This window comes from Doryrhamphus excisus, linkage group LG21 (genome assembly GCF_037039965.1).
Source record: "Doryrhamphus excisus strain RoL-2023G ecotype Guam linkage group LG21, RoL_Dexc_Guam_v1.1, whole genome shotgun sequence".
Lineage (NCBI taxonomy): Eukaryota > Metazoa > Chordata > Actinopteri > Syngnathiformes > Syngnathidae > Doryrhamphus > Doryrhamphus excisus.
This window is the reverse complement of record NC_136377.1, coordinates 5,817,246-5,844,670: the sequence shown is the minus strand read 5'-3', so window position 1 is coordinate 5,844,670 and position 27,425 is coordinate 5,817,246. Positions and strand designations below refer to the sequence as shown.

Here is a 27,425-nt window from a genome sequence, read left to right as displayed (position 1 = left end):
TGATCACATTCTCAACATTCGTCCAACGTCTCTGGCGTGGCGTGGCTCTGGGGTGGTTCCGTCCTTTCTCACAGATAGCGTCTCCCAGGACCAGGTACTCTGCTGTAAGGCCATGTTCACATGAACATGGATATTTTCATAAAGTAACATTTCACCCACTCCGGTGTTAAAAAATTCTCTAGCCACATGTGTGGAAAAAAATATATATAATCATATAAACATATCCACAGGGTGTGATGCACATTGTGGCCAATCAGAAGCCTGAAAAATCAACCACATCTCTCTTGTTGTCTTTAAAATCATCTTACACTCAATAGTTTCATATTCTGAGAATACGGTATTCTGTGCCCCCGGACAATTTGTTAACTCAACGCAACCCACGAGTCCAAAAGTTTGCCCACCCCCTGTTCTATGAGGTCCGGGTTTGGGATCAAACCTGTATATTCTGTTTTGATAGTCAGCAGCTTGTCAGAGGCTGGCAGCAAATCGGTGACAGCCTTGGACTGACTGGCACAGCGCTGGTTCTGCACATCGAGCGAAACGAGAGGCTCTGACTGTGCCAACTCGGTCATTTTGTCGACTTGTGTCTGCATCTGGGCCAGCCAGCACCGAAGCTTCAGTTACCGTAACTACCAAAGCAAGGCGCAGCAGGAAATATTCTGTATAAACTCACCAGGGCCAGTCTGACCCTGTAGTCACCTATGGGTGTCATAAAGGTTGGTTTTTGCAAGCATGGGGTCTCATTCCGGTCTTTAATACCAAATGCGATAGTTCCATTGCTACTCGAACACTCGGAACCGTACTCCCACTCAGTCCTACTCGTCCTCACCTCCACTTCTTTCCCAGGTAAACAGTACCAAAACTGAAGCCATTATAATTGGCACCCTGCATCACTACTGTTCCTCCTCCATTAAATACATTTATTTTTCTTGCCACACGACTGTACCAGCCTCCCCCCCCCACTTGGCACCCTGCATCACTGCTATTCCTCCCCCATTAACTGCACTGATTTTCCTTGCCACACTATCAGCTTGTCCATCTTGGTTACAAATTTGAGGTTCCGCTTTCTTTACCAAAAATGAAGCCATTATAATTGTCATCTCACATCAGCTCTGCTCTTCCACTGTTAATTTCATTTTTTTTTTGTGGGGGGGAGGGGTACATTGTCACTCTCTTCCCCTTGGTTACAAATTTCAAATTTCAGGTTCAACTTTGACCCGACAAACATCCATCCAAGGAAAAAAACAACCTCCATCTATGATGCTAAAAGCTGGTTTCCTCCTCCAGCATAGATTACTGTAACGCACTCGTCGCAGGGATCCCTGGCAGGGGCCTTCAGATGCATCAACACATTGAAAATTACACTGCCAGAATCCTGATGAGGATGTCTAAACCTAAGTATATCATGCCAATCTTCTCCAATGGCTACACATCCATTTCCTCATTGATTAGGACTGTTTATTTACTCATTAAGGTATTCATAGAAATGTTCCATAATATATCAAATAACTCATCACAACGTATTCTACATGATGCCAATTTATGGATAAATTAACTACAATTCTCATGATCCTTGAAGTGCGGATTCAGGATGAAGTCAATTGTTACGTTTTTGGAAAACTTGGTCCAAAAACCGGACTGCAGATCAGAGCACAGAACATTAGCCGAACATAACGGACTTTAGTGGTGTGTCGGTCATGAACGAACGGGTTAAAAGAACTAGTTCTTTTTTGTGAACGGAATGAACGAGGTCACCACCACTAAAATACCGTTCAGTCCGTTCAGTTGTAAATGTTTTTTTATGATTGGCTGGAGAATCAGTTCACCGTTCCTTTTGCAGGGCGGGACTATCTGCGTGTTTATCCTATCGTCACGTCTCGCTCTGTGGGTGGGTGGGGTTAGCTGACTGAAAGACCGAAATCGAGAGATTAACCGACACCGTTAACAAAAAAACTAGTTCTTTTTTGTGAACGGAATGAACAAGGTCACCGACAGTGTCGGTTAATCTCTCGGTCTCGGTCTTTCAGTCAGCTAACCCCACCCACCCACAAAGCGAGGCGCGACGATAGGATAAGCATGCAGTTCGTCCCGCCCTGCAAAACCGGAAGGGTGAACTGACTCTCCAGCCAATCATAAAAAAACATTTGCAACTGAACGGACTGAACGGGTATTTTAGCTGCGGTGACCTCGTTAATTCCGTTCACAAAAAATAACTAGTTCTTTTGACCCGTTCGTTCATGACCGACACACCGCTAGTCACCTGTAGAGTCGGAACGAACATGAACATGAGTGAACGAACTGACTCCACACGGCTGACCGGGTCGATCACAGACTAACGACCAATTGACCGAAATGACTGAAATTAACGGATCTTTTTACGAACTGAACCGGAACGATCCAGTTCTCTGAAATGACCGGTTTTGCCCATCACTACCGGACTTGAGTGGATTCAAGACGGTCCAATTAGCCTCAAGTTTGTCCTAAAATGAAATGATTTCTCTAACGATGTGATGCGGATTAAAAGGTTTAGGATCTTTAATCACTTTCCCATACTGCAAGGCTCATAGGCAATGGAAGCAAGCTTGTATATGTCCTCTCAGGGTTGACCTTCCTGAAGGATCCTAAGGGTTTTCCCACATCAGGACATACTTTCTAATTAAATGTCTGAGCTACCTCAGCTTGCTGCTACAAATGGACGGGGGCAGTCCTTTCACTCTTAATTCTGGCTGATTTCTGAACTGCCAGCTCTCAGGGTGACCTTGGCTTCCTTGTGGGAGAAATATACTTTGACCGGGTCTTGCGAAAACTTTTACTTTTCCGCATGATGTTTGGAATGGGAATCATCATCTTGGTTAATGAGGGAAGATCTTCTTTCAGGCTAAACCTCCTCTTTATTATGACACTGATACAACTGCATACACAATTTTAAGTGTAAGTGTTTTTTTTGTATGTACGGCGTACATATCAATCAATGTGGTATCATCCACCCACATCTTTGTTTTTTTAACACATGCGTCAACAAAAAGTACAAAAACTGAGACAATCAAAAATTAGCTCATACAAAAACTGGTTAATAACTGAATTAACTCCATATTGGTATCATAACAGGATACTTCTAGTTTACGCATATTGTATGTCTGTGTACGTATGCTTGTTCATTAGTAAGCCTACTTTTTCTAGTTGTAGAGGGGATAGGGAAGTGTACTGTTCTTTCTCCAAATCTGATCCAAATCGAATAACAACCACTCTTATTGCAAATGTTGATCCAAAAAGTCACTTTTATACACCGTGAATGTTAATACTCAAATTTATGGTTAAGTGTTCCATCCAATTTCAAGACCTAATCTGATGCATTGACGAATCGGTTTACATGTTAAACACACTGACTTGACATTCAAAAATATGATATTATACAGTCGTCATACAGACATGACACCTACCATAGAATTTTCATGTCGCATTTCAAAATTTAAGTCCTCAGCTCGTCACATTTACGAGTGATACTGAATGACATTTGGCTTTCGGCCCGAAAACGGAAAGTGCTGTTAATGGCTGTCACTCATTCGCATACAGAACATGCAGTCTCACAGGGAAGGTATCGGCAATTATCAGTCATGGCTGAGCAGGAATAGATCATGAGGACGTGGTGGTTTTAAAAGTAGATTTCTGAAAAACTTGGAAAAAGTGTGAGCATGATTCGTCCGATATGTTGGAACTCTACTGGATCTTCAATAAGAAGAGTCAGTGGCAAAGGCTAAGTGAATAGTCAGATACGATGGCCTGCTGGTCCTATAAATATCACCTACACACTTTCCTCCCCATTGATCACAAAGCCTTGGCTTGACGCTGGTTGCTGGTTTATGTTGGATGGAGCTGACCTCAGATCGCGCTTGGTTGCCTTTTTTCCTCTGCATGCCTCTTGCCCATGATCTATCAAACTGATAGTCTTAAAACATAGAAGAAAAAAAAAGACACAGCTGTTTCGTTCTTCAATAGATTACCTGTGAAGGACACTGCTGTCCCGACCTTACATGAGTACATTTACACCGTCATTACCCTGATAAAAACTAACTTTTCCAGGATAAAGTACCACGGTAGGACTTTCTCAGAACTTTTGAGGTTGCAGACTGTGAGCTAAGGAATTTTTATTGGTCGAAAACATTTCAATTTTCACTTATTGGCGTCACTGGAGCATCATGCACCAGTAACGCAGAGTACCCATGAGTCGTCAATGTCCGAGTCAGTGAAACTTCAGTCTTCGTTGAGTACCTGCAAGTCAGTGACACACAAATTCCCGTCAACCCGTGAGTCTTGGTCAAGCATTCATCAAGTCAGTGAAACTTAAAGTAAGTGAATTTTTCGTTTTGTTGCACCGGCGATTCAACGAAAAATCCCAACTTTGATACACAAACACACAAATGGCAACCAAAAAGTGAAACTTGAGCAAGGCAGCAATTGGGAAGATTTTTTTGTTGTTGTTGTTTTCAATGGAGCTAAAGACCTACCTCACAGTCATACGACAAATTCTCGAATATTCATCCAATTGGAATCGTTCTTTGCCATTTTGAAGTTTCAATTTTGTACCTTCACTAAACCAGTTTTTCAAAACCAAGAAAAAAGTTAGCACTGTTTTTTTTTTTAGGGTTTGACTACATTACCGTAAAACGGGGTTATAACAGACAGCTTTAAGGTTCAAACCCAGGATGCAGAGAGCAGGACCAATAGCAGGTAAATAATGTTCATTGCGTGCAATAATTGCAGCAGCAGGAGAAAGCAACTCAGGTAGCTGACAGACAAACAACAATGATCCCACAATGGGAGACGCACACCTGAACTAAATAGAGGACAAATTAGGGACAGGTGTGGGTGACCATGGCAACAAAGGCAGACGAGGCAAAAGAGGAAGTCCAATACAAAATAAGAGTCCAAAACGGAAACCAAAGCCCAAGAAGGTAACTCGAACTCAACCTGTCACGAGCAAACCCGCACAGGACGTGACATAAGGGACAATTTTCAGGAAAATTTTTCAATGTAATTCTGCCTATTCATATTAAACTGGAAGCTGCTTTGTGTTGTTTTTTTCAAAGAAGCATATATTCAAATCGTTCAAAAAACATTTTCCCGAAAATTGTCCTTTATTACCCCGCCGTCCCTTATAAACCCCGTTTTACGGTAATCATGAGTTAATTCATCAACTTCTTAGCCGGGCTGCATGGTGGTCAAGTGGTTAGCGCACAAACTTCACAGCTAGGAGATCAGGGTTCAATTCCACACTTGGCCATCTCTGTGTGGAGTTTGCATGTTCTCCCCGTGCATGCGTGGGTTTTCTCCGGGTACTCCGGTTTCCTCCCACATTCCAAAAACATGCTAGGTTAATTGGCTACTCCAAATTGTCCATAGGTATGAATGTGAGTGTGAATGGTTGTTTGTCTATATGTGCCCTGTGATTGGCTGGCCACCAGTTCAGGGTGTAACCCGCCTCTGGCCCAAAGACGGCTGGGATAGGCTCCAGCACCCCCTGCGAGCCTTGTGAGGATACGCGGTAGAAAATGAATGAATGAACTTCTTAGCCGCTTCTTCTGTCTGTGTCGAAATGAAAACGGAGAACCGGAACGCTAGTCCCAGTTCTCATCGATGCTCAAGACGACAATGTCCTATTTCTGTTATTATGTCTACCATGTTGGGTAATACTACAGATGACTACAAGAGTGTTAATTCATTGGATCTGGAACCAATTAACCGTGATAAACGAGGGATTACTGTATATCCAATATCCAACACGTCGACCATGAGAAGAAGAATACAGATTTACCCTGTAAACAACTTGGCAGAGTATTTTACTAAACAAAACTGTCCCAAACTGTTGTAGCACACGAACAAACAGATCTTGCCAAAGTAGAAGAAAAGGCAAAAAATAAATAATTTTTTTTTTTTATAATGTCTTGACCTCTGACTTTCCCGAGAGCTCACTTTTCAGTGCCCTAAACCATTGGACAAAAGGCCAAGAAATATGAGTTTTTAAAAATACTCCAGTTGGTTTTGACATCACCGTAAATGATCTGGGTTGATAATACACAAATATGAAGTACAGCATGTATATTTACCTCTGACCCCCCCCAGTGATGCATACACAAATTCTCACTTGAGTGATCCGATAAGGCAAATAAAAAGCGGAATGGTATTTGACAGAGGTAAACAATACTGGCATAACAGATTGGTATGGGATTGTTGAAGTGTTTGTATTTATCAGTCCGGCACCAGTGTCTTCCATTATTATACAAATCAAAAGAGAATAAGATCACTGGGATGGGAAGCAGGGCGTTTTAATAGGCCGCAGCAGGAACACAAAGAAGTGGGTGGTTTTGCTCAGTCTTTTCATCAATGCTGTTTATTGTTACAGCATTGCACTGGTAAATGGATGTTTGGCACCGGCAAACCAATATCCATAATTGAAGGTCATAATGGAATGGGTATATGACAAATGCAGGGTTTTTATATGCATCAGTTTTCCTACCCAATTCTGACCTTGGGAACATGTTTTCAGTACATTATTGTCGAGTAAATACACATGTTAATTACGTAATGCTACACAAATGTTAACAGGTAAAAGATGGCTGCTGACAGATGGATGGATACGGTACATATACTCCATTAACCCTGTGAGGGAAAATAACGTTTGAGTGTTTCCTGTGTCTGGCCAAAATTCAGCTAAGATAAGCTCCAGCTCACTTGTAACCATGAAGTATTTTCTTGTCAGTACAACTACTGGGAAATTTCATGTTTTCATTTGTAGGGTATTTCATCTAAGAACCTTGAAGCAGAGACCATAAGTCATATTGGTAAATGTTTCTATCCTCGCCTTACCACTTAAAAACCTGAACCGCCTCATGAATCAATTTGGAACTGCTTGCCATATACGTGATACTGATATCTTTTATTTTACTGTGCTGCAAAGGAATGAAGTAGGCAAATATTCTAACGCTACCACATACGCAAAACATTCAAAGACTGCATGTGGTTCCATTATCAGCAATTCTGGTGTCCCATTCAAAGAGTTAAGAGTTCCTCGCTTTGGAGAGACCAAGCCTAGATGCCCTACAGGAAAAATTTAAGGAGACACGTTGGCCCAACTGCATCCATATCTGCCGATCAAGAATCGGACTGTAAGGCCATTTGCGTTCCCACACCAGGAGAGGACAACCTCCAATTACAGTAAAGTCTCGTTATATCGATATCGGTTATAACGAATTACTACTTATTACGATACTATTTTCATTTCCCGGCAAATTTCTAGTCTTTTATGATATAATTAATTCCGTTAGTACGATACCCGGTTATTATGATAATCCGGTTACTAGGATGCCCTTTTCATCTCCCGCCAGCCAATTTGGTCTGCTTATATCGATACAAAAGCAGCTTAAATCAATCTTTGCTTAAGGATTTCAATACCAAAAAAGAACACGGCAAACGGCTGCTTCCAGTCAACTTTATTTTTTACACTTCCACCACCAGAGCGCAGCACACACACCGATTCCCGCACTTCCTGGTTCACAGGTCAGGCAGTTGGTTCTTCTGTTGCAGGCATGTCTTTGGCCAGCTATGTGGGGCGGGTTGAGCATGACCTGTGAACCAGGAAGTGCGGGAATCGGTGTGTGTGCTGTGCTCTGGTGGTGGAAGTGTGAAAAATAAAGTTGACTGGAAGCAGCCGTTCGCCGTGTTCTTTTTTGGTATTGAAATCCTTAAGCAAAGATTGATTTAAGCTGCTCGACATTGTTCTATACTATAGAACAATGTAGAGTGCATTATTGCCCACTTTTAATGCAGTTCGGCGCAGGATCGGATATATGGATAGTCCGGTTATATCGGTATTTTTTCCGACTCCCGAGAATATCGATATAACGAGACTTTACTGTATCGTCATACCAAAGGATAACAACGAGAAAGGATGTTATGGTAATGATTTTTATTTCATTTGAACATGCATCAGATTACAATTGAATGCATCACATAATAAGTTCACAGTTCCACATGTCCAAAAGGAGTAGGAAGAAGCAAAGCTTATTAAATCCTACCCCTCTATCTGGTACTTTTACGATCAGTAACTGTTACATTTGTTCACTTCCTGCTTTCCTAATACAGTTTAAGTTTGGTTTTTTTTGGGGGGGGGGTTGTTTCTTTATTTTTTTATTTTCTATTTTTGATTTTTAATTTTAATTTTTTGTCACGTACCAAAGTACGAGGTGATGTGACCATACAATGACATAATTGTAGTAACTGTAGTAACGGTAACTGTTACATTTGTTCACTTCCTGCTTTCCTAATATAATTTAAGTAAATTTTTTTTAATTTTTATTTATTTATTTTTGTCACGTACCGAAGTACAAGGTGATATGACCATCCAATGACATAATGGGTACCATAGTAAGTGTCAATATAGTGATATATATATAGCACATCATGACTGGTTCAAGACTCTTCATCCTTGTATTTAGCAAACATCAACTGCTTGTATTGTTTCTTGAATTGGCTCATCGTTGTGCATTGTTTGAGGTCCTTACTCAATCCATTCCATAGTTTGATTCCACATACTGAAATGCTATGGCTTTTTAACGTAGTCCTAGCATATAAGTGTTTCAAATGTAGTTCTTCCCTGAGATCATATTTCTCCTCTCTTGTAGAGAAGTATTGGATGACATTTTTAGGTAATTGGTTATTTTTAGCCTTATGCATTATTTTAGCAACTATATCAGCAAGTTTAAGTATTTGTGATTTTAGAAATAAGGAGTTAGTATGTTCTTGTATGTTAATACAAAGAGATGCCACATGTAACATGGCTGTGGGAGAGGAATTAATGAGCTGGAAAATTTGAGGGCCAAAACGAACCAGGACAGGATGCATTGCCATTGGAACATTATTGAAATGGAAGTTCAAAGAAGACCCTTATCCTACTTTAAAGTGGATTCGGACTACAATTGTTGATGGAGATACCAGCCGTGATGCAGATTGCATCTTTTTGCTTCCATCAATGACTACTATGGTACTGCACTCCTTAAGCATCATGGAAACTGTAGTTCTTTCAGCGTAAACACACAACGGTTCTACAGCGTGTTGGACTCTCATCCCTGGAAGAGATCTACACCAGGGAAAGGACCAGCAACTGTGAGGATCCCAGACGGTACCACCGTTTCGAGCAAACATTTCAAAGCCCTTCCAAGCTGAGCAAGAACACTGGAACAAGAAGAGCCCCCCCCCACTGCACCCCAGAGCTGTGGCTGTGAACCAGGGAAAATTAGTTATGGACATGTCTAATTACAGCAGGGCCCATCTATTCTGCACTTCGTTAACTTAATTAATTGAGCATTGCAGTTGTTAAAGCTGTATTATTTCATATTCAGTATTATCTTGTTATTTTTGCATCGAATCTTGATAGAGCTATATCTCCATTTACAGCCACTTACTGCCACCTAGTGAGCAGAATACTACAATCACTTGTATTTCAATATGTTTTGACTATATCGACCATAGTCTACCTCCAAAACGGTAATCATTTATAGATAAATTTCTGAATAATCACAATGCAGCAAGGCAACGATACGACGACTGGCAACCCAAATTAGCTCATTTTCCCTAACCACAAACGTGAATACACTTTCCACTTCCTCCTTTCATTTTTTTTTTCTTTTCAATGCACAAAAAGACCATTATGGAAGGCATTAAATGTCAGCTCTTGATGGTGCCATGACAACAACCTGAGGTTGGTGCACTGATGATCTCCCCCTGGACTTGAGATGATGGCTGACAAGGCTAATGAGAAGGCTGGGCCAGACAGCTTAGAAAAATACTCATTTAGGTTTGCCTATTTTTGTGTGCTTTTAAAGTTCCAGGCCAGTGAATTAACATGTACGGTAAACTGACAACTTCTCACTTGGGAGTATATATATGTATATGTATATATATATATACGTATATATATATTGTGTATGTATCTAATGTATCTAAATTAAATCTCCCCATAATTTGGGGTGAGAGTGACGACAAGTAAGCATGCAATCACTCCAATTGAGAGTATACCAAAAAAAAATATATATAATAATAATAATACATTTTGGGTTCAAGTAGTTATCGCGCAGACATCACAGCTAGGAGACCGGAGTTCAATCCGTTCAAGGCAAATAACTTTTATTTTTGAACACCACATATAATGCCAGGTTGCACGGCAGTTCAGTGGTTAGCGCGCAATCCCACCCTCGGCCATCTCTGTGTGGAGTTTGCATGTTCTCCCCGTGCATGCGTGGGTTTTCTCCGGGTACTCCGGTTTCCTCCCACATTCCAAAAACATGCTCAGTTAATTAGCGACTCCAAATTGTCCATAGGTATGAATGTGAGTGTGAATGGTTGTTTGTCTATATGTGCCCTGTGATTGGCTGGCAACCAGTCCAGGGTGTACCCCGCCTCTTGCCCGAAGACAGCTGGGATAGGCTCCAGCACCCCCACCCCGCGAGCCCCGTGAGGATAAGCGGTAGAAAATGAATGAATGTATGTATAAATCATTTGAGTGTTAAGTTGCTGTGTGATGAATTTAGTGCTGTTAGTAATGCGTTCTTTGAAAGATGACACAGTGTGTCAGACTGTTGACCTCTTGAGATTTTCGATGGGTTGACAATTTTTGACTCCAATTTTTTTTTACTCCAAATTGTCCATAGGTATGAATGTGAGTGTGAATGGTTGTTTGTCTATATGTGCCCTGTGATTGGCTGGCCACCAGTCCAGGGTGTACCCTGCCTCTTGCCCTAAGGCAGCTGGGATAGGCTCCTGCGTTAGAAAATGAGTGAATGAATAGTGCTTTTCAAAATACTCAAAGACGCTTTACAGTGAAGAAAAATAGAGTTTAGTAAAAAAAACAGAGTAAAAGATGTATTAAAATACAACATTCATACATTCATTCAGTGCTAAAAGCAGGGCACGACTCAAAATAATGCACAAAGTCAGATACATTGCATTAATACAGCAATGTATTCCAGTGACAAGAGGAACAAATGGACCAAAGCAACAATGCTCTGTATGAGTCCAAGCCAGCGGGGACCACAAGAGGGCGGGGGTATCGTGTCCCCAAGTCCAGCACGGTACAAATAGCCTAGTGTGAATACACCCTCATACCCAACTGTGAGTGTGAATGGTGGTCTGTCTAGAAGTGCCCTGTGACTGTGCAGGGTGCAGCTTGCCTTTCCACAAAAAATCATCAGAAATGGCCTTTACACATTACCTTAATTATATATATATATATATATATATTTTTTTTTTTTTTTCCATTATAAAATCATTTTAACGATGATAAAGGGTTCAAAAGTGAATGACGAGTTAATTGAGACGGAGTAACATTAGGTAACTTTATCCGCTGTAATTTCATACAAATTTCGGTCCATGCTAATTTTACCCTTTCTCGTTGCCGTCGCTCTTTTAAATAACGTGAAATTCTAACGATCAAAGCAGGCTCCATGACTGTCCCATGAATGTAAGATTTGAGGTTAATGAGAAGCTGATACCGTCACTATCTTTTAGCATTTTCAATGTGATTGTTTCTGCATTGCATTTACATTTGAAACACTTGGCTTGCATGATTTCTTTTTAAATATTGTATCATTCATGTTGATTTATCAAACCCTGCCTCCTACTAAATATGTAAAAACTAAACGGTGTGTGTAATATTTTTCCAAAAAACAAGTGGCTGTGTGCAGCTTGCTCAAGGTTATATATTATTTCCATATAAAAATATAAAAATATCACCACTGTAGCATAAATTAGTGGTTTAAAAGAAAAATTTTCAGTACAAGTACAATTAAACTTCAACGCAATACCAACCAATCAGAACTGGGGGCCTGTAACCTGCAACTGAGAGGCAAAGCAGACGTCTGATTGGCTAAAAAAAAAAAAAAAAAAATTTGACAGGCTACATTGTGTGGTCTACATATAGTTTGGATCAAGCAGAACGACATACTTGCTCACGGTGCAACAAAACAACAACACAACACTGTGTGATCAGTAGCAAGTTAACACGTAATAATAAAGAAATCAAACAGTCACTAAATTCTGAACATGAAATGTAACTTAAAACAAATTTCTAAATGCCCGCAAGGCATGCTGGGCAGTCCAGCTACAACAACGACAACCTTAATAAATATATCAAGATGTTAATTCCTCCTTGTTTGCTTCTGACGACCTTGTCAACATGCTTTGCAATGTCGCAAAGGTGCGACAAACACAGCAAAAAGCTACCCAGCATACCTTGCGGTAGGAATAAATGGATATATGGGTGTCCTTCTGTCTTTTCTCTTGCTTCTCTTTCCTTGAAGGAGGAGGAGATCAGTTCTATGCGTGTCTATTAGAGATGTGTGTGTCATGAACATTGTGTGTGGGGGGGGGGGCGTCTACATATAGTTGGGATCAAGCACAGCGACATACTTGCTCACGGTGCAACAAAACAAAAACACAACACATCCGTAGCAAGTTAACACATCAAATAAATCAAACAATCACTAAGTGCTGAACATGAAACGTAACTTAAAACTTATTTTCCCAATACCCGCAAGGCATGCTGGGCAGTCCAGCTACAACAACAACCTTGATAAATATATCAAGATGTTAATTCCTCCTTGTTTGCTTCAACATACTTTGCAATCTCGCAAAGGTGCAACAAACACAGCAAAATGTTGAGATAAAGCGTGCCCAAAGCTACCCAGCATGCTTTGCGGCAGGAATAAATGGATATATGGCGATCTTCTGTCTTTTCTCTTGCTTCTCAAACAGGAATTCACTCTTGAAATGTTTTTTGGAATTAGCCACCACAGGAGAGATGTGTGTGTCATGAACTCATTTAAAATGTGTTTTTTTTTCTACTGAGTCGTTCACTTACTCACCGCTGCTACCGATAGATCAATTTTAAAAAAGGAACCAGATAACACGGAACAACTGCATTACAGGTGCTCGACATGCCAGTTTGTGCGTTGTGTACCCGATTCATTCACTTCAGTGACTGACTCAATTCGACTCAGTGAAAAGAATCAGGTTTCCCATCACATTCTATTTATTCACATGGCATATGTATCTTGAATGCACATTCCCCGCTGTCAATTTGTATTTGCAATTTGTATTTACAATGGCCCTTAACAATGCGAAGCGCACTTGTGTAGAATCCAAATGTGTCTACACAGGGAATTAAATTGTAGCACGTCATGACAATAGCCTGGAGCTAATCAAATCTAAAAATACATTACAACAACTTGTGGCCTCAGCCACAGTGTAATCTGCATTTGTCAAGGAGAAAATGAGTCCGTGTTTATCAAAGAGTAGTATAATGAAGCATAATATTTCTGATGTATAATTATTTGATTATCTCTCCGGTTGTTTCATCATCGTTACGCATCACTGAGCTGAGAACACTGAAATTTAGATATCAATCCAATTTGATATTCATTATTTATGTTCTAAAATACAGTAATCAAAAGTCAGGGAAATGTATGTAAGTCCCACTTTTGATTTCAACATAAAGCAATTATTGCAATAATTGCATGGCTGGAAAAGTAGGTTTTTATTATCTTGTCATTGGGTGACAGAAATGTCAATAGAGAGTGTGGATTTAAGGATGTCACATGACATGGAAAATAATGCTGTGATGATCCGGTCAATGGTATTTTCAGTTTACATCACACATTAAATTACTGTATTACTCATTATATCACTCCTTTATTTTGGTTGAAAGACCATTGGAAGTTTCACAACGCGATGTAGACTCTGACCCGGCCTTAATAAAAATCTGTGTGATTTCTTTCAAATGCAAACACATGGCCCTGGAGCTATTTTACATATTTAAAATCCCTTTAGGCTGCACTGTGTCCAAATTATTAGTAAGTCAGCCTCACAGTCAGTAGATACTATAAAGATATTGGTAACAAAACAAAACACAATGTCAGATAACAAAACTAAACTGGTTAGCTCAGCCGTCTAAACCAGGGGTCTGCAACCCGCGGTTCTTCTATCCTTCTGCTGTGGCTCAAGCTGTGTAGATGCCGACATGAGACTTTCAGAGTTCTGCGTCGGAGTTGAGCAGATGCCGTGGAATTCTCCACCGGAGTGTTTTCTAGTTAGTCAACTCGGAGAGAAACCATTGCGTTGGTCAGCTAATATATAAACAATTATGAACAATTTGAAATCAGCAAAGAAGACATAATCAACATGAGTAACTGCCAGGTGAGGATCATTACTCCACCAGGAGGAACAAGAAAACAGATAAGGAATGTGACAACAATTTTAAGGAAACTACCGTATTTTCCGGACTATAAGTCGCACTTTTTTCATAGGTTGGCTGTTCCTGCGACTTATACTCCAGAGCGACTTATAAATGAAAAAAAACTTTATGTTACATAAACACTGGACACCTTTTCTTAATGTCTGTTTTGGTCAAGTAGTTTTTAAAATAAATTACCCGCCAAAAATGTGACTTATACGCCAGTGCGACTTATGTATGTTTTGGGTTTTTTTACCGAAGTATGCATTTTTGGTCTTGTGCGACTTATACTCCGGAGCGACTTATAGTCCAGAAAATACGGTAATCGACTGAAAAAAGAATCATTACCATCAAAATACTGTATTTTCTGGACTATAAGTCACTTTTTTTCATAGGTTGGCTGTTCCTGCGACTTATACTCCAGAGTGATTTATAAATGAAAAAAGTGTTTATGTTACATAAACACTGGACACCTTTTCTGTTTATGTTTATTTTTTGTGTAGCTGAATAACCATTGTGTTAGCATATCTTACACCTATTCAGCCTGTTCTCTATTCTTTTATTGTTAGAACTTGCCTTCCAAGATGACGTAATGTCTGTTTTGGTCAAGTAGTTTGTAAAATAAATTACCCGCAAAAAAGGCGACCTATACACCAGTGCGACTTATGTAGGTTTTTTTTTTTTTTTTACCTAAGTATGCATTTTTGGTCTTGTGCAACTTATACTCCGGAGCGACTTATGGTCCAGAAAATACGGTAATTGACTGAAAAAATAATCATTACCGTCCAAATACTGTATTTTCCGGACTATAAGTCACACTTTTTTTCATAGGTTGGCTGTTCCTGCAACTTATACTCCAGAGCGACTTATAAATGAAAAGAGTGTTTATGTTACATAAACACTGGACAACTTTCTGCCAGACAGTCACACTGTCATGACCTCCTCATGGCAAAGGCAAAAAGGCTTTCTGTCTTTGAAGATCAACTTATACTCCACAGCGACTTATAGTCCAGAAAATACGGTATATACGTATGTATGTGGTACCTACGTTTAGAGGTCAAATCGGTATTGTAGCTCCAAGTGTGTTTTAATCTGGTGAAAATGGGCCCAAATGGCTCTTTTGATGCACAATGTTTACACAAAACTATCGGGTTTCATGTGAACACCAATGCAATTTCCAACGGAAGTGGACACCATGGAAGATCATGGGTAATGGAGTCCCAACAAAGCCAATAAAACAGAAGGCAGAACTGAAAAAGATTGTATATACGTGCCCTGTGATTGACTGGCAACCAGTCCAAATGAGGACAGGCAGTCTGGAAAATTAATGAACGGATGAATAATTGTCTAATGGCGGTGGCTTGCGCATCGGGAAAAGAGCTGCACCAGTGGTCTCATTTCTAAGTAGCCTCATTGGACGTGTCTCATATCCAATTCTAATTGAACCGGAGCAGGAAGGCCCTCCAAATTGTGCCTTGATTTTGTCTCTGACAGCAAGACCAGTGGGCGAAGAAACTCAGCGCAATCGAGATCATCTGTGGCACTGACAAGTGCAATGCTTTGCCACGTCTAATTGGAAACATATGGAGGTAGAAACTGAAAGAGGAAAGTCAATCCCTCCAACAAGAAGTTAGAACTTTTGTAAAGAAAATAATTGGGAAAAGCAAATAGGTTTTGCCAGTCTCAGGAAATCCATGAACGGATCTCAATGAAATCCTTCATAGATCGCAATGTCGTTTTTCTGAGAGAACTGATCGGTCAGTAGGCGGTGCTTTTGGAGGACCCACTGTATTGGTCACCAGGATGAAGCTACTTCATAGGACTTACAAATCCGGACTTCAGTTTCAAAGTTACCTGGATAAAAATAAATCCTGCTTCGTACCAGCCTCAGGGCTGCATAGCACTAAAGATGGTAGTTCTTAAAAAATCTGAGTGAAGATCTGATTGAATATTTCCTTGTCATAATCTCTGTGTCTATTCGTGTCTCATCAGCCTTTGCTTCTGACACTGCTCTTTTCAAGCGCTTCCGTCTGTCACAGTTGTCTTATGTTATTATTGTGTTAAAGTTCAATTACGGAATTTTATACATTAAAGAATGAGATTTTTGTAGATTTGTTCTGACTGCTGCACTGTGATAAGAGAAAACAAAGCATACAGAAAAACCGCACCTTGTAAACATTCTATTGGATCCTGAGAGTGCTGAGAGATGAGCCTGATTAATAATAAACCATAGCTAATTTGTGTAGTAATGGACACAGAACCCAATGAATGGACACACGACAAAATGACGGAGAACTGTAGGCTAACCTATGCTTCCAACAACAGGTACCTGGCTTGTAAGACTTTACCGTATATGACAAGGAATGTCTTTTCGACTTCAGATTTGGACTGGAACTCAAGATTTCAGTCTGCATAGAGCATTGTGTGTACCTTTCTGGGGACAAAAAAAATCCACAATATCACTGGTAATGTAGTTGCAGTGTATTAATTGGGGAAAAGCTTCAGTGTGGACTTGGGCCTCAGTGGCTGCTGGGTTGTTCCTGAACACCCCAACACTTTTCCTTGTTTTCCTGAGTTGTTTTAAATATAAATATACATGGTCAGGCAAAATGATCTGACACATTTGTAGGTCAAATAAAACTCAAATAAAGTAAAGAAACAAAAATGAAATCACTTCTGGCGGTGCGAGGTTGACCGGTTGATTTTTAAATGCAGATCCAGTAGCTCTGAAGTTGGTAACCCATAACAAGATGGTGTTTCGAGCTAGTATTGGATTGAGTTATAGATTCATTTGTTTTGATAAACATTTCCAAAATGAAACACCAGTCCAATTCATGGCAGCAACTGAAAAAGAAACCAAAAATAATGGCATTTCATTTTTCATTCATTTTCTACCGCTTATCCTCTGCTCGACAGCCAATCACAGGGCACATATAGACAAACAACCATTCACACTCACATTCATACCTATGGACAATTTGGAATCGCTAATTAACCTAGCATGTTTTTGGAATGTGGGAAGAAATCAGAGTACCCGGAGAAAACCCACGCATGCACAGGAAAAACATGTAAACTCCACACAGAGATGGCAGAGGGTGGGATTGCGCGCTAACCACTCGACCGCCGTGCAACCCGGCATTATATGTACTTTTCAGAAATAAAAGTGTCTTTACTTTATTTGCCTTTTATTTAACCTACAAAAGTGTCATATCATTTTGCATGACCCTTACATTTTCATTGGATTTTCCCCATTATCCTGAGTATTGGTTGATCCAATAAGTGCTCGTCAAACAAATCCTTTTCATGCTGACAAAGAGACAACACCTGCAGGCAATCGTGGTGATTAGCAAGACGCTAAATAGGGTTTGGCCTTGTCAAGTTAAAAGACAAACTTCAGCACTGCTTATACTAAAGGGAGCTGTATGTATGTATGCACTTGAGCCTGTGTGTATGATTAGCATTTTGTGTGGATTATCGAAAATCCATTCATCTGCTTTCTATACAACTTGTCCTCATTAACATTACAGGTGAATTCATTGAAATGTATAAAACGAATTGAGCCCAGAGTCTAAATATAACAAAAATAAACAGCAAGGATGTGGGCCCATCACAACAGTACAAGAAAGTAGCCAACAAAATGTGTGAAAGAGCCATTACAACTTCGACTTGCCACTTGTCATTCGCCTATGCAATGCTGAACACTGTTTTCTGGTGTAAAGAAGACATGCGCCGCATTGCAATGTGTTTTCTATTTTCCACGTAAGCCACAAAACATAACCACAATTGGAGACAGTGACAGCTGGAGACTCAAATCGGGACGCAATGAAATGAAACCAGATGACTCACATCACACATTCAATTCCACCAGGTATCGCTGATCTACTTCATTGCAAAACCAGTCACGTAATTTATGCTGTTAAAAAAAAAAAAAAAAAAATCAAGCACATGTATTGGTAGTGTTTCATACAGAGTGCATGCTTACATGATTTCCCTTTCAATTTTAAGAAACCAGTCCTTCAAATTATACAACAAATTGACGGCGGAAATACAACATTACAAAAAAAAAGTGCACTGGCACTCAAGGTGTTGAGAACACCGTGCCTGATATTTCATTCATTATAGCAATATCGCCGCTGTCAAGTCCTGCAGGGGGAAATCTAAACAGACGTAAATAAAACCAGCGTGGTCACTATCAAATCCCTCATGTTCAAACGGTATTGCAGGATGCAAGAATACCACTGATGATTGTCATTATTTTTTAGCAAGATGTGAACAAAATAATGTGTAAAACGTCAAACGTCAGCCATTTTTAGATTAATACAATGTGTCGCTGCTAACAGTGTTTTCGTCGCATAATTTCACAAGAACAGGCAGCCAGAAGCAAATCACATTGCGAATGATAATCTGGTATAATATAGAAGTGGCGGTTTGCAAGGCATTATTTTAAACGCATGTTTTCCGTCCAAGCTGAATAGCTGTCAGCATGTTTAATGTCCGAGCAGAATCTGTAATCATTCTACATGTGATAAAAGATTTGTCAGATCAAACCAAGTGGATGCTCAGACTTGCCTGCAACCCACAATCGAACAGTCCATTTACGCTTGTTTACATTAGCAAGGAGGGGCGCACACAAAAAGTCAGAAAGTGTTTCTTGTATCTGTTGTATATGCGTCCTCGATTGTACACAAATAACGCCGTGCGATGCTTGATTTATGCCTGTTTGAAACCTGCATAAACCCTTCCACAGTAGAGCCTTGCAGGGACAGAACTACAAGGATTGGACATTATCCTCCATCGCCTGACAAAACAAGGAACCAATAGGTGCTTATCAAACCAAATGCCTACCTCACTCACGGTGCAACAACAACAACAAAAACACATGCAGAACACACAATGTAATTGTCCCACAGAGATTATGCAGGTATCAAAATAGACCCTTACAGAGTTGCCAAATGTTCCAGATTCTGCTGAAAACTTAACCATAAGACACCATTAGGGGTTGCTGTTTTTTTTTATGTGTTAAGGGACAGGAACCAATAGGTGCTTATCAAACCAAATGCCTACCTCACTCACGGTGCAACAACAACAACAAAAAAAAAACACATGCAGAACACACGGGTATCAAAATAGACCCTTACAGAGTTGACAAATGTTCCAGATTTTGCTGAAAACTTCTAAAATTACATTTTTCTCCAAACATCCAAACTGAAACTTCCGGATTTTGATGTTTTTGTGTGGATATAAAATACTTACATTTGTCAATCAAATTATAACAGTAAGAAATTAGGGTTGGCCGATATTTTTTTATATACCGCTATAGTCTTCCAATGAGAAGAAAACAACTTATATAAAAAAGCCGAGTTGAAGGCAAAAGTTGCATAGATGGAGGTTGCCTGGAATACTGTAAATTAATTTTCGGTTCATGACAATGAGGAATAGGTTTTAACAAGGATACAAAAACGTTACAGCTTAAGTCACTTAATTTCTTGTCTCAAATCTCATAAGTTGATCTTTAAAATTCAAACTAAATTTTAACTTTGAAAATATTTAAACAAGATAGACAAAACAAAAGGACAGTCTGGCTCGCTAAACACGTATGGGTGTCCAAGTGGGGCTGAGGGGCCATCTGTGGAACGTGGTTCATTGCAGAATTAACACTGTGGCGCACATTCCGGGTGTGGAGTGTAATTTGTAAAAGGAAGATTGTGTGCATAGGAAGCTTTTGTGCATACACAAAGTAGAAAAACCCTGATCCTTCAAAAGTCCACTACTAGTTCCTTCGAGGATTCTAAGTCGATTCAGTCGACCAGCACTCTGGATCTCTTCTCCTTTTCCTTAATACACTCGGCCACTGCAGAGTCATCAGAGAACATCTGCAGATGGTACGATCCAGAGTTGTATGGGAAGTCCGAGGACAGCATCATCGATAACAAGATGGGGCTGGTAGACAGAACCAGTCTGGCCATCAACTTCATGGCATTCGATGTCACCGCAATGGGTCGGTAATGGCGGAGACCTGATGGGAAAGCTTTTTTTCTGTACCAGTTCCAAGACTGGCACCCATCCCTCTCAACATATTCAGGTGTGATGACGGATGCTAAAGAACTGGTGGGTACAAAAGCGCCACTGATCAGATCCCGCTGCTTGTTTTTGGTGGAGTCTCTCCTGCTGTCTCCTCACCAGGTCAGCTGTCACTGTCATGCGGAGTGTGTTGTTAGTCCCAAAGAAGGAGAAGGGATTGGGGGGGCTTGTCGACACGGCAGCTCATTAAGGGGCGGTGGTGGGAGGGGTGTTGGTTTCCATGGCGACTGGAACAAACGTGTTAAAGTTGTTTAGCTTTGTCGCCCTAACCAGCGTGCCCCCCTGCTGGCAGTTGTCCTTTGAGGAAAAAATAGCAATTTGCCTTCACAATATGGTAATCCCACCTTTTTTTTTTTTTTTTTTACCAGGAGAATGATGTCTCTGTCTACCCTTACCGTCTGACATTTGTGAAATCTGTGAGTAATACCATACCTGTCAGGGAAGGAACGGAGGTCTTGTACTTTCGCCTCCTCCCGTAGGTGATCATGCATGATCATGATGCCACTAAAATATGACATCCTTAATTGTTCTCTGAGACTGCGTTACCTTCTTTGCCGTAGTACGACGGCCATCAACAGGGTCCAAATAAGCAAGTCAAGGTTTGCCGTTATCTCAAGTTTAGATCTGCCTAATTCGCGTTAAATTCGAGTTAAAGTCATTTTAACCATAAGACACCATTAGGGGTTGCTGTTTTTTTTAATGGGTTAAGGGACAGGAACCAATAGGTGCTTATCAAACCAAATGCCTACCTCACTCACGGTGCAACAACAACAAAATAAAAACACAGGCAGAACACACTATGTAACTGTACCACACAGATTATGCAGGTATCAAAATAGACCCTTACAGATTCTGCGGAAAACCTCTAAAAATACATTTTTCTCCCAACATCCAAACTGAAACTTCCGGATTTTGATGTTTTTGTGTGGATATAAAATACTTACATTTGTCAATCAAATTATAACAGCAAGAAATTAGGGTTGGTCGATATTTTTTTATATACCGGTATAGTCTTCCATTGAGAAGAAAACAACTTATATAAAAAAGCCGAGTTGAAGGCAGAAGTCGCGTAGATGGAGGTTGCCTGAAATACTTTAAATTAATCTTTGGTTCATGACAATGTTGGAATAGGTTCTAACAAGCATACAAAAACGTTACAGCTTAAGTCACTTAATTTCTTGTCTCGAATCTCATAAGTTGATCTTTAAAATCCAAACAAAATTTTAACTTTGAGAATATTTAAACAAGATAGATATGGTTACACTATATCGTATAGTATATACTGTATATACTAGCAAAATACCTCACTATGCCACCAAATGGAGGCCCACTAAGGAAAGAAGTTAATGGAGACGAGCGCCCACAAGTCCCATTTCAATGCCAGTTTATAACAACTCATTCATGACTCGAACATGACTCTTATTGTACATCCGGTAAACCCCCTGATGAGCCACGTTAGAGGAGAGAAAAGGTCACTGTTGACCATCTAATAGAATATAATTGCTTGTCAGCCCGTCGTTTTTCAAGATGGACTTTTTTCCCCGACCTGTAGCATCCCCCTACAGTCCTCAACAGATTTTAGCGTCAGGCTTAAATCGCCCTAAACACACATGCTCTGTAGTTCTGCACAGTCACACAACAATTAAAAGAGTGGATCCTCTCTCGTTAAAAGCAGCAAAAGAATATCGCTTGTGAATTGACTGCGTTTGAAAGACTAATCCTTTGAAATCCTTCAACATTATTCAGCAGCATGAACATGACAAAACAGAGCATTTCAATCATGTCTCTCACTATAAATAATCCCATTTGCCCATGAGATACTGACTGTACTCAACTCTGAATTTAAGCTTTTGACAGCAGTAGCGAGAGGAAACTATATTAAAAACACAAATGTGGCGACTCACCTGAGAATTAATGTCTCTCCTTGTCGAACGGTAATATTGTCCATCACTTTGTTGTCGGCTAGAGAATCTCCTTGACTGTGGACGGGCAACCCTGCAGGCACGAGAAGAAAAATCCTCAGAGAGAGAAGTGCTGTGCATTTGGAAAAGGCGACAAAGTGTCCCCAGACAGACATTATCTTCAGCCTTCAGAGGTGTGGAAAAAGACCCATGTGAAACAAGCCCACGTTAGCCCTGTCAACATTCCCCTGGAGCTTATTTACCCCCAAGTCATTAAGCTTAATCCAAATCTTGTTGCCAGGTCGCTGCGGTGTGTAATAGAGGAGAGACACAAACCCTTCACCCGGCTGCATCGCCCATCACCCACTCACGACTTATTGTCTTAATTGTATAGGAATAATTATTACTTCCTTATGAAACAGGCAAAATTAAGATGGAATTGTTGAGCAATATCAATAACGAAGAATAAAGTAACCATATTACAGCAAGAGAGTGCCGTCAAAAATGTCATTTCAATTAATAAATTTTTGTGCATTTTCTGTGTGTACTTACTATAAACCTTACAATGTACAGTTTATAAAGTGCTTGTGCTAGAAGCCTATCATTTATAAAGTGCCAAAACAATACTGTATGAACAAAAAAAAAATGTAGAACATGAAGTTATCATACTACAGGGACACATTTGTAGGTTAAATAAAAGGCAAATAAAGTAAAGAAACAAAAAAACTGTTTTTATTTTCGAAACATACTTATAATGCCATTCTGTTTCATTATGTCAATTATGTCATTATGTTATTTCAATGCAGATCCAGTAGCTCTGAAGTAGGTAACCCTTAACAAGATGGTATTTATTGTCTAATTGTAATGGTTTTATATTTTATTATTTTTTGAACATGCATCAGATTACAAGATCACATAATCAGTTCCCAGTTCCACATGTCCAAAAGGAGTAGGAAGAAGCAAAGCTTATTACATCCTACCCCTCCATCTGGTACTTTTACAATCAGTAACTGTTACATTTGTTCACTTCCTGCTTTCCTAATATAGTTTAAGTTTTTTAAGTTTTTTAAGTTTTTTAAGTTTTTTAAGTTTTTTAAGTTTTTTAAGTTTTTTAAGTTTTTTAAGTTTTTTAAGTTTTAGTTTTTTAAATGTAAATTTTTTTAAAAATTTTTAAAATTGGTAAAATTGGTAAAATTTTTACAATTAAAAAAAAAAAATTTGATTTTTTGTCACGTACCAAATACGCGGTGATATGACCATCCAATGACATAATGGGTACCATAGTAAGTGTCAATATAGTGATATGTATAGCACATCATGACTGGTTCAAGACTCTTCATCCATCCAGTGTAAAGGTAGATAGGTGTATTAATTCATATATACAGGGCTATAAAAAATATTAAAAATTGCATACAGGAGGTCATAAGCAGGTTTCCTATGATCTAAAAATGAAAATATTCCATTTAGAAATAAGAAATCCTACTTTCAGTAAAATAATTCAATACGACAATATCACTCCTCCACGATGTGTGTACAATATGAGAGTTGTACGTACGTATACATACTTTAAAGAGAAGCTCCATACAGCAGATTAACTCATCCAACAGTTTTAAGCCAGCGGGTCACATCATAATCCTCTTCAACTATGGCACACCTACAAATCCACCATTGTGCTGCATGGTGGCGTTAAGATAACAACTAAATGATATCAATATGTAGCAAAAAAACCAAACACATTGTGTTCCACAAAGTCTAAAGGTAAAGCCAAATATTTTATATTCAAGGTCTTTAGGATTGTTAATCCTTCAACATACAGTCGGTGATATATGCTGAAGTTACCACTTCATCATCATCATCTACTTCCATACACTCTGGATGGAAATATCTCATAAAAGCTCCTGGAGTGGATCCAGCCATTAAATGTGACAGTTAAATCTCCAAATAACAAATAGTTAACAATGAAAAAATGCACTATGCAACAGCAAATCACTAGACGGGAAGGAAATGACTCCGTCCTGGCGAGTAGCAGCAGGTTGATTCTAGCTGAGAGCAGGGTTAAGAGGAGACGACTGCACTTGAGAATGAGCGATATGACAACCTCCCGGGTTCCCTGTGGGAATCAGGGAATTCAGTCTTGTCACTTGCTTTTTCCGTGCCATATCTTCAGACATCCCCGCCGCCGCACGGTTATACGTGTGCCGTTTCCTACTCGCCAATTAAGCTGTCAAGGGTGAATACACAAAATTAAGTTTGAGGCCGCAATACCAGGTGCTGAATAGCTCTGATCGGACTGCAGGGAGCTGTATGTTTGATTGCTGTATTGTTCCCCGTCTCACATGTCCAGTAAATGCCTTCATCCCATATGGAAGGCATTGGAATTTCGTTTGGAATTTAATTTTTAACAGAAATGGGGGGGAAATAACATTAAATAAAGGTGATTCATTATTGGACAGATTGGAAAAATAAGTAAAATAAGTACTACTTACTTCTCTGTGCCCCTTGCTGATATTCATTCATTCATTCATTTTCTACCGCTTTTTCCTCACGAGGGTCGCGGGGGTGCTGGAGCCTATCCCAGCTGTCTTGGGGCGAGAGGCAGGGTACACCCTGGTTTGGTCGCCAGCCAATCACAGGGCACATATAGACAAACAACCATTCACACTCACATTCATACCTATGGACAATTTGGAGTCGCCAATTAACCTAGCATGTTTTTGGAATGTGGGAGGAAACCGGAGTACCCGGAGAAACCCCACGCATGCACGGGGAGAACATGCAAACTCCACACAGAGATGGCCAAGGGTGGAATCGAACGCTGGTCCTCCTAGCTCTGAGGTCTGTGTGCTAACCACTCGACCGCCGTGCCGCTCCCCTTGGTGATATTCATAAATGGAAATACAGTGTCAAGCAAAATGTAGGTTAAATAAAAGGAAAATAAAGTAAAGAAAATTACATATTTTGCTATATTTTGCTTTCTTTATAATGCCATGGAAACGTTTATCAAAACAAACAAATCTGTAACTGCAACATAATGAGCGTTCCATTTGCACTTCCATCTCGGTAAACATGATCCCGTACCAGTTCGAAACACGGTCTTATTATGGGTTACCAACTTCGGGAGCTACTGGATCTGCATTGAAACCAAAAATCAACCGGCCTACCTCGCACCGCCAGAATTGATTTAATTTTTAAAACATAATGAAACAGAACTTTTCGAAAATAAAAACACTTTTTTTTTGTTTCTTTACTTTATTTTGCTTTTATTTAACCCACAAATGTGTCATATGATTTTGCCTGACCCTGTACGAATAACAGCCTTCACTCTGGCGCTCCATGCAACTTTTCACCCGGCGGTTTAAGGATGAGTCTGAGAAAGGTGAGGGATCACTCCAGCGTTACAACGAGAGGACCTTCTTAATGATCTCAAGGGTCCCTGGGGCCAAAGTCACCAAGAAAAATAACGGTGATCCCCTTTGCTGTAATGGATTGAGAACCTGCAGTGTTGGCAACATCCCCCTGCTCTGCACCATCTCAAGTTCAACAACCAACACTTCAGATTCACACAAGCCTTACAAACAAATGACGTGGTTGGATAAGATAAGAATTGAGCTAATATTAAATATGGAATAATTAGGGATGGCCATCCATCTTTATCCAAGGTTCAATTTTGCTTCTTTCTCTCCAGCTGCTTCGGATTATGAAGCATTCCCAGGCATTCCCTCATCCTCTTTATCAAAATGCTAGCACTTTATTTTGGCTACATTGTGGGTTATTTTAACGGCGTTTGAGTGGTTAGCGCGCAGACCTCACAGCTAGGAGACCCGAGTTCAATCCCACCCTCTGCTATTTCTATATCTCTATATCCTCTATATCTAAGGATTTGTTTGGCGGCACTTATTGGATCAACCAATACTCGGGATAATGGGCAAGTCCAATGAAAATGGAATTTGGATAATTGTACAGGGTCAGGTAAAATTATCTGACATTAAATAAAAGGCAAATAAAGTAAAGACACTTTTATTTTTCGAAAAGTACATACAATGCCAGGCTGCACGGTGGTCCAGTGGTTAGCACGCAATCCCACCCTCGGCCATCTCTGTGTGGAGTTTGCATGTTCTCCCCGTGCATGCGTGGGCTTTCTCCGGGTATTCCGGTTTCCTCCCGCATTCCAAAAACATGCTAGGTTAATTAGCGACTCCAAATTGTCCATAGGTATGAATGTGAGTGTGAATGGTTGTTTGTCTATATGTGCCCTGTGATTGGCTGGCCACCAGTCCAGGGTGTACCCCGCCTCTCACCCTAAGACAGCTGGGATAGGCTCCAGCACCCCCCACGTGAAGATAAGCGGAAGAAAATGAATGAATGAATGAATGAATGAATGAATGATCAAAACATAACAAAGTCAACCGCTGATGACATCATAGACAGGTGACGGAGACGAGGAACTTCCATGAATTCCAGTTTCCAAGCTCAAAGGCTAAAACTACATCATGAACCCAGTTGGACTCATACACAAGATGCATGTAATATTGTACGCAAACCAAGTCAAAGTTTTGGAGTATATTTTTAATACAAACTAAAAATCTATGCGGGCGGCACGGCGGTCTAGTGGCTAGCGCGCAGACCTCACAGCTAGGAGACCAGGGTTCAATTCCACCCTCGGCCATCTCTGTGTGGAGTTTGCATGTTCTCCCCGTGCATGCGTGGGTTTTCTCCGGGTACTCCGGTTTCCTCCCACATTCCAAAAACATGCTAGGTTAATTGGCGACTCCAAATTGTCCATAGGTATGAATGTGAGTGTGAATGGTTGTTTGTCTATATGTGCCCTGTGATTGGCTGGCCACCAGTCCAGGGTGTACCCCGCCTCTCGCCCAAAGACAGCTGGGATAGGCTCCAGCACCCCCCGGTAGAAAATGAATGAATGAATGATAAAAACCTATGCTAACCGGTGTAAACGGAAGTACAGATAAAAACGTACCACTTCCACACGGAATTGAATCTCAGCCACGGCATGTCGGCTAGGCTCTGCTGGCTCGGTAGCCAATCTCCATGCAGTGTGAAACATTACGTAATCCAACGTCATGTCTTATAACTGACTTCCTGGCACCTTGTGACCACAATACTACATGTAACTTGTCTTTCATTTTTTAAAATTAACTATG

At 40.2% G+C, this 27,425-nt stretch overlaps 1 protein-coding gene across 5 annotated transcripts in view; it reads right to left on the bottom strand.

The window, feature by feature from the left end:
- The window catches only part of ntm (neurotrimin), a 135,130-nt gene that overhangs the window by 15,909 nt on the left and 91,796 nt on the right, over positions 1-27,425 (bottom strand). For 2 of the 5 annotated variants that reach the window (XM_058087470.2, XM_078787619.1), the window contains exon 1: positions 22,267-22,526. In XM_058087470.2, coding sequence (XP_057943453.2) covers positions 22,267-22,439 — 173 coding nt within the window. In that variant the 5' untranslated portion in view covers positions 22,440-22,526. Of the gene's footprint in view, positions 1-22,266; positions 22,527-27,425 lie in introns of those variants that run through there. The other 3 variants (XM_058087471.2, XM_058087472.2, XM_058087473.2) reach the window with 3 other exon arrangements.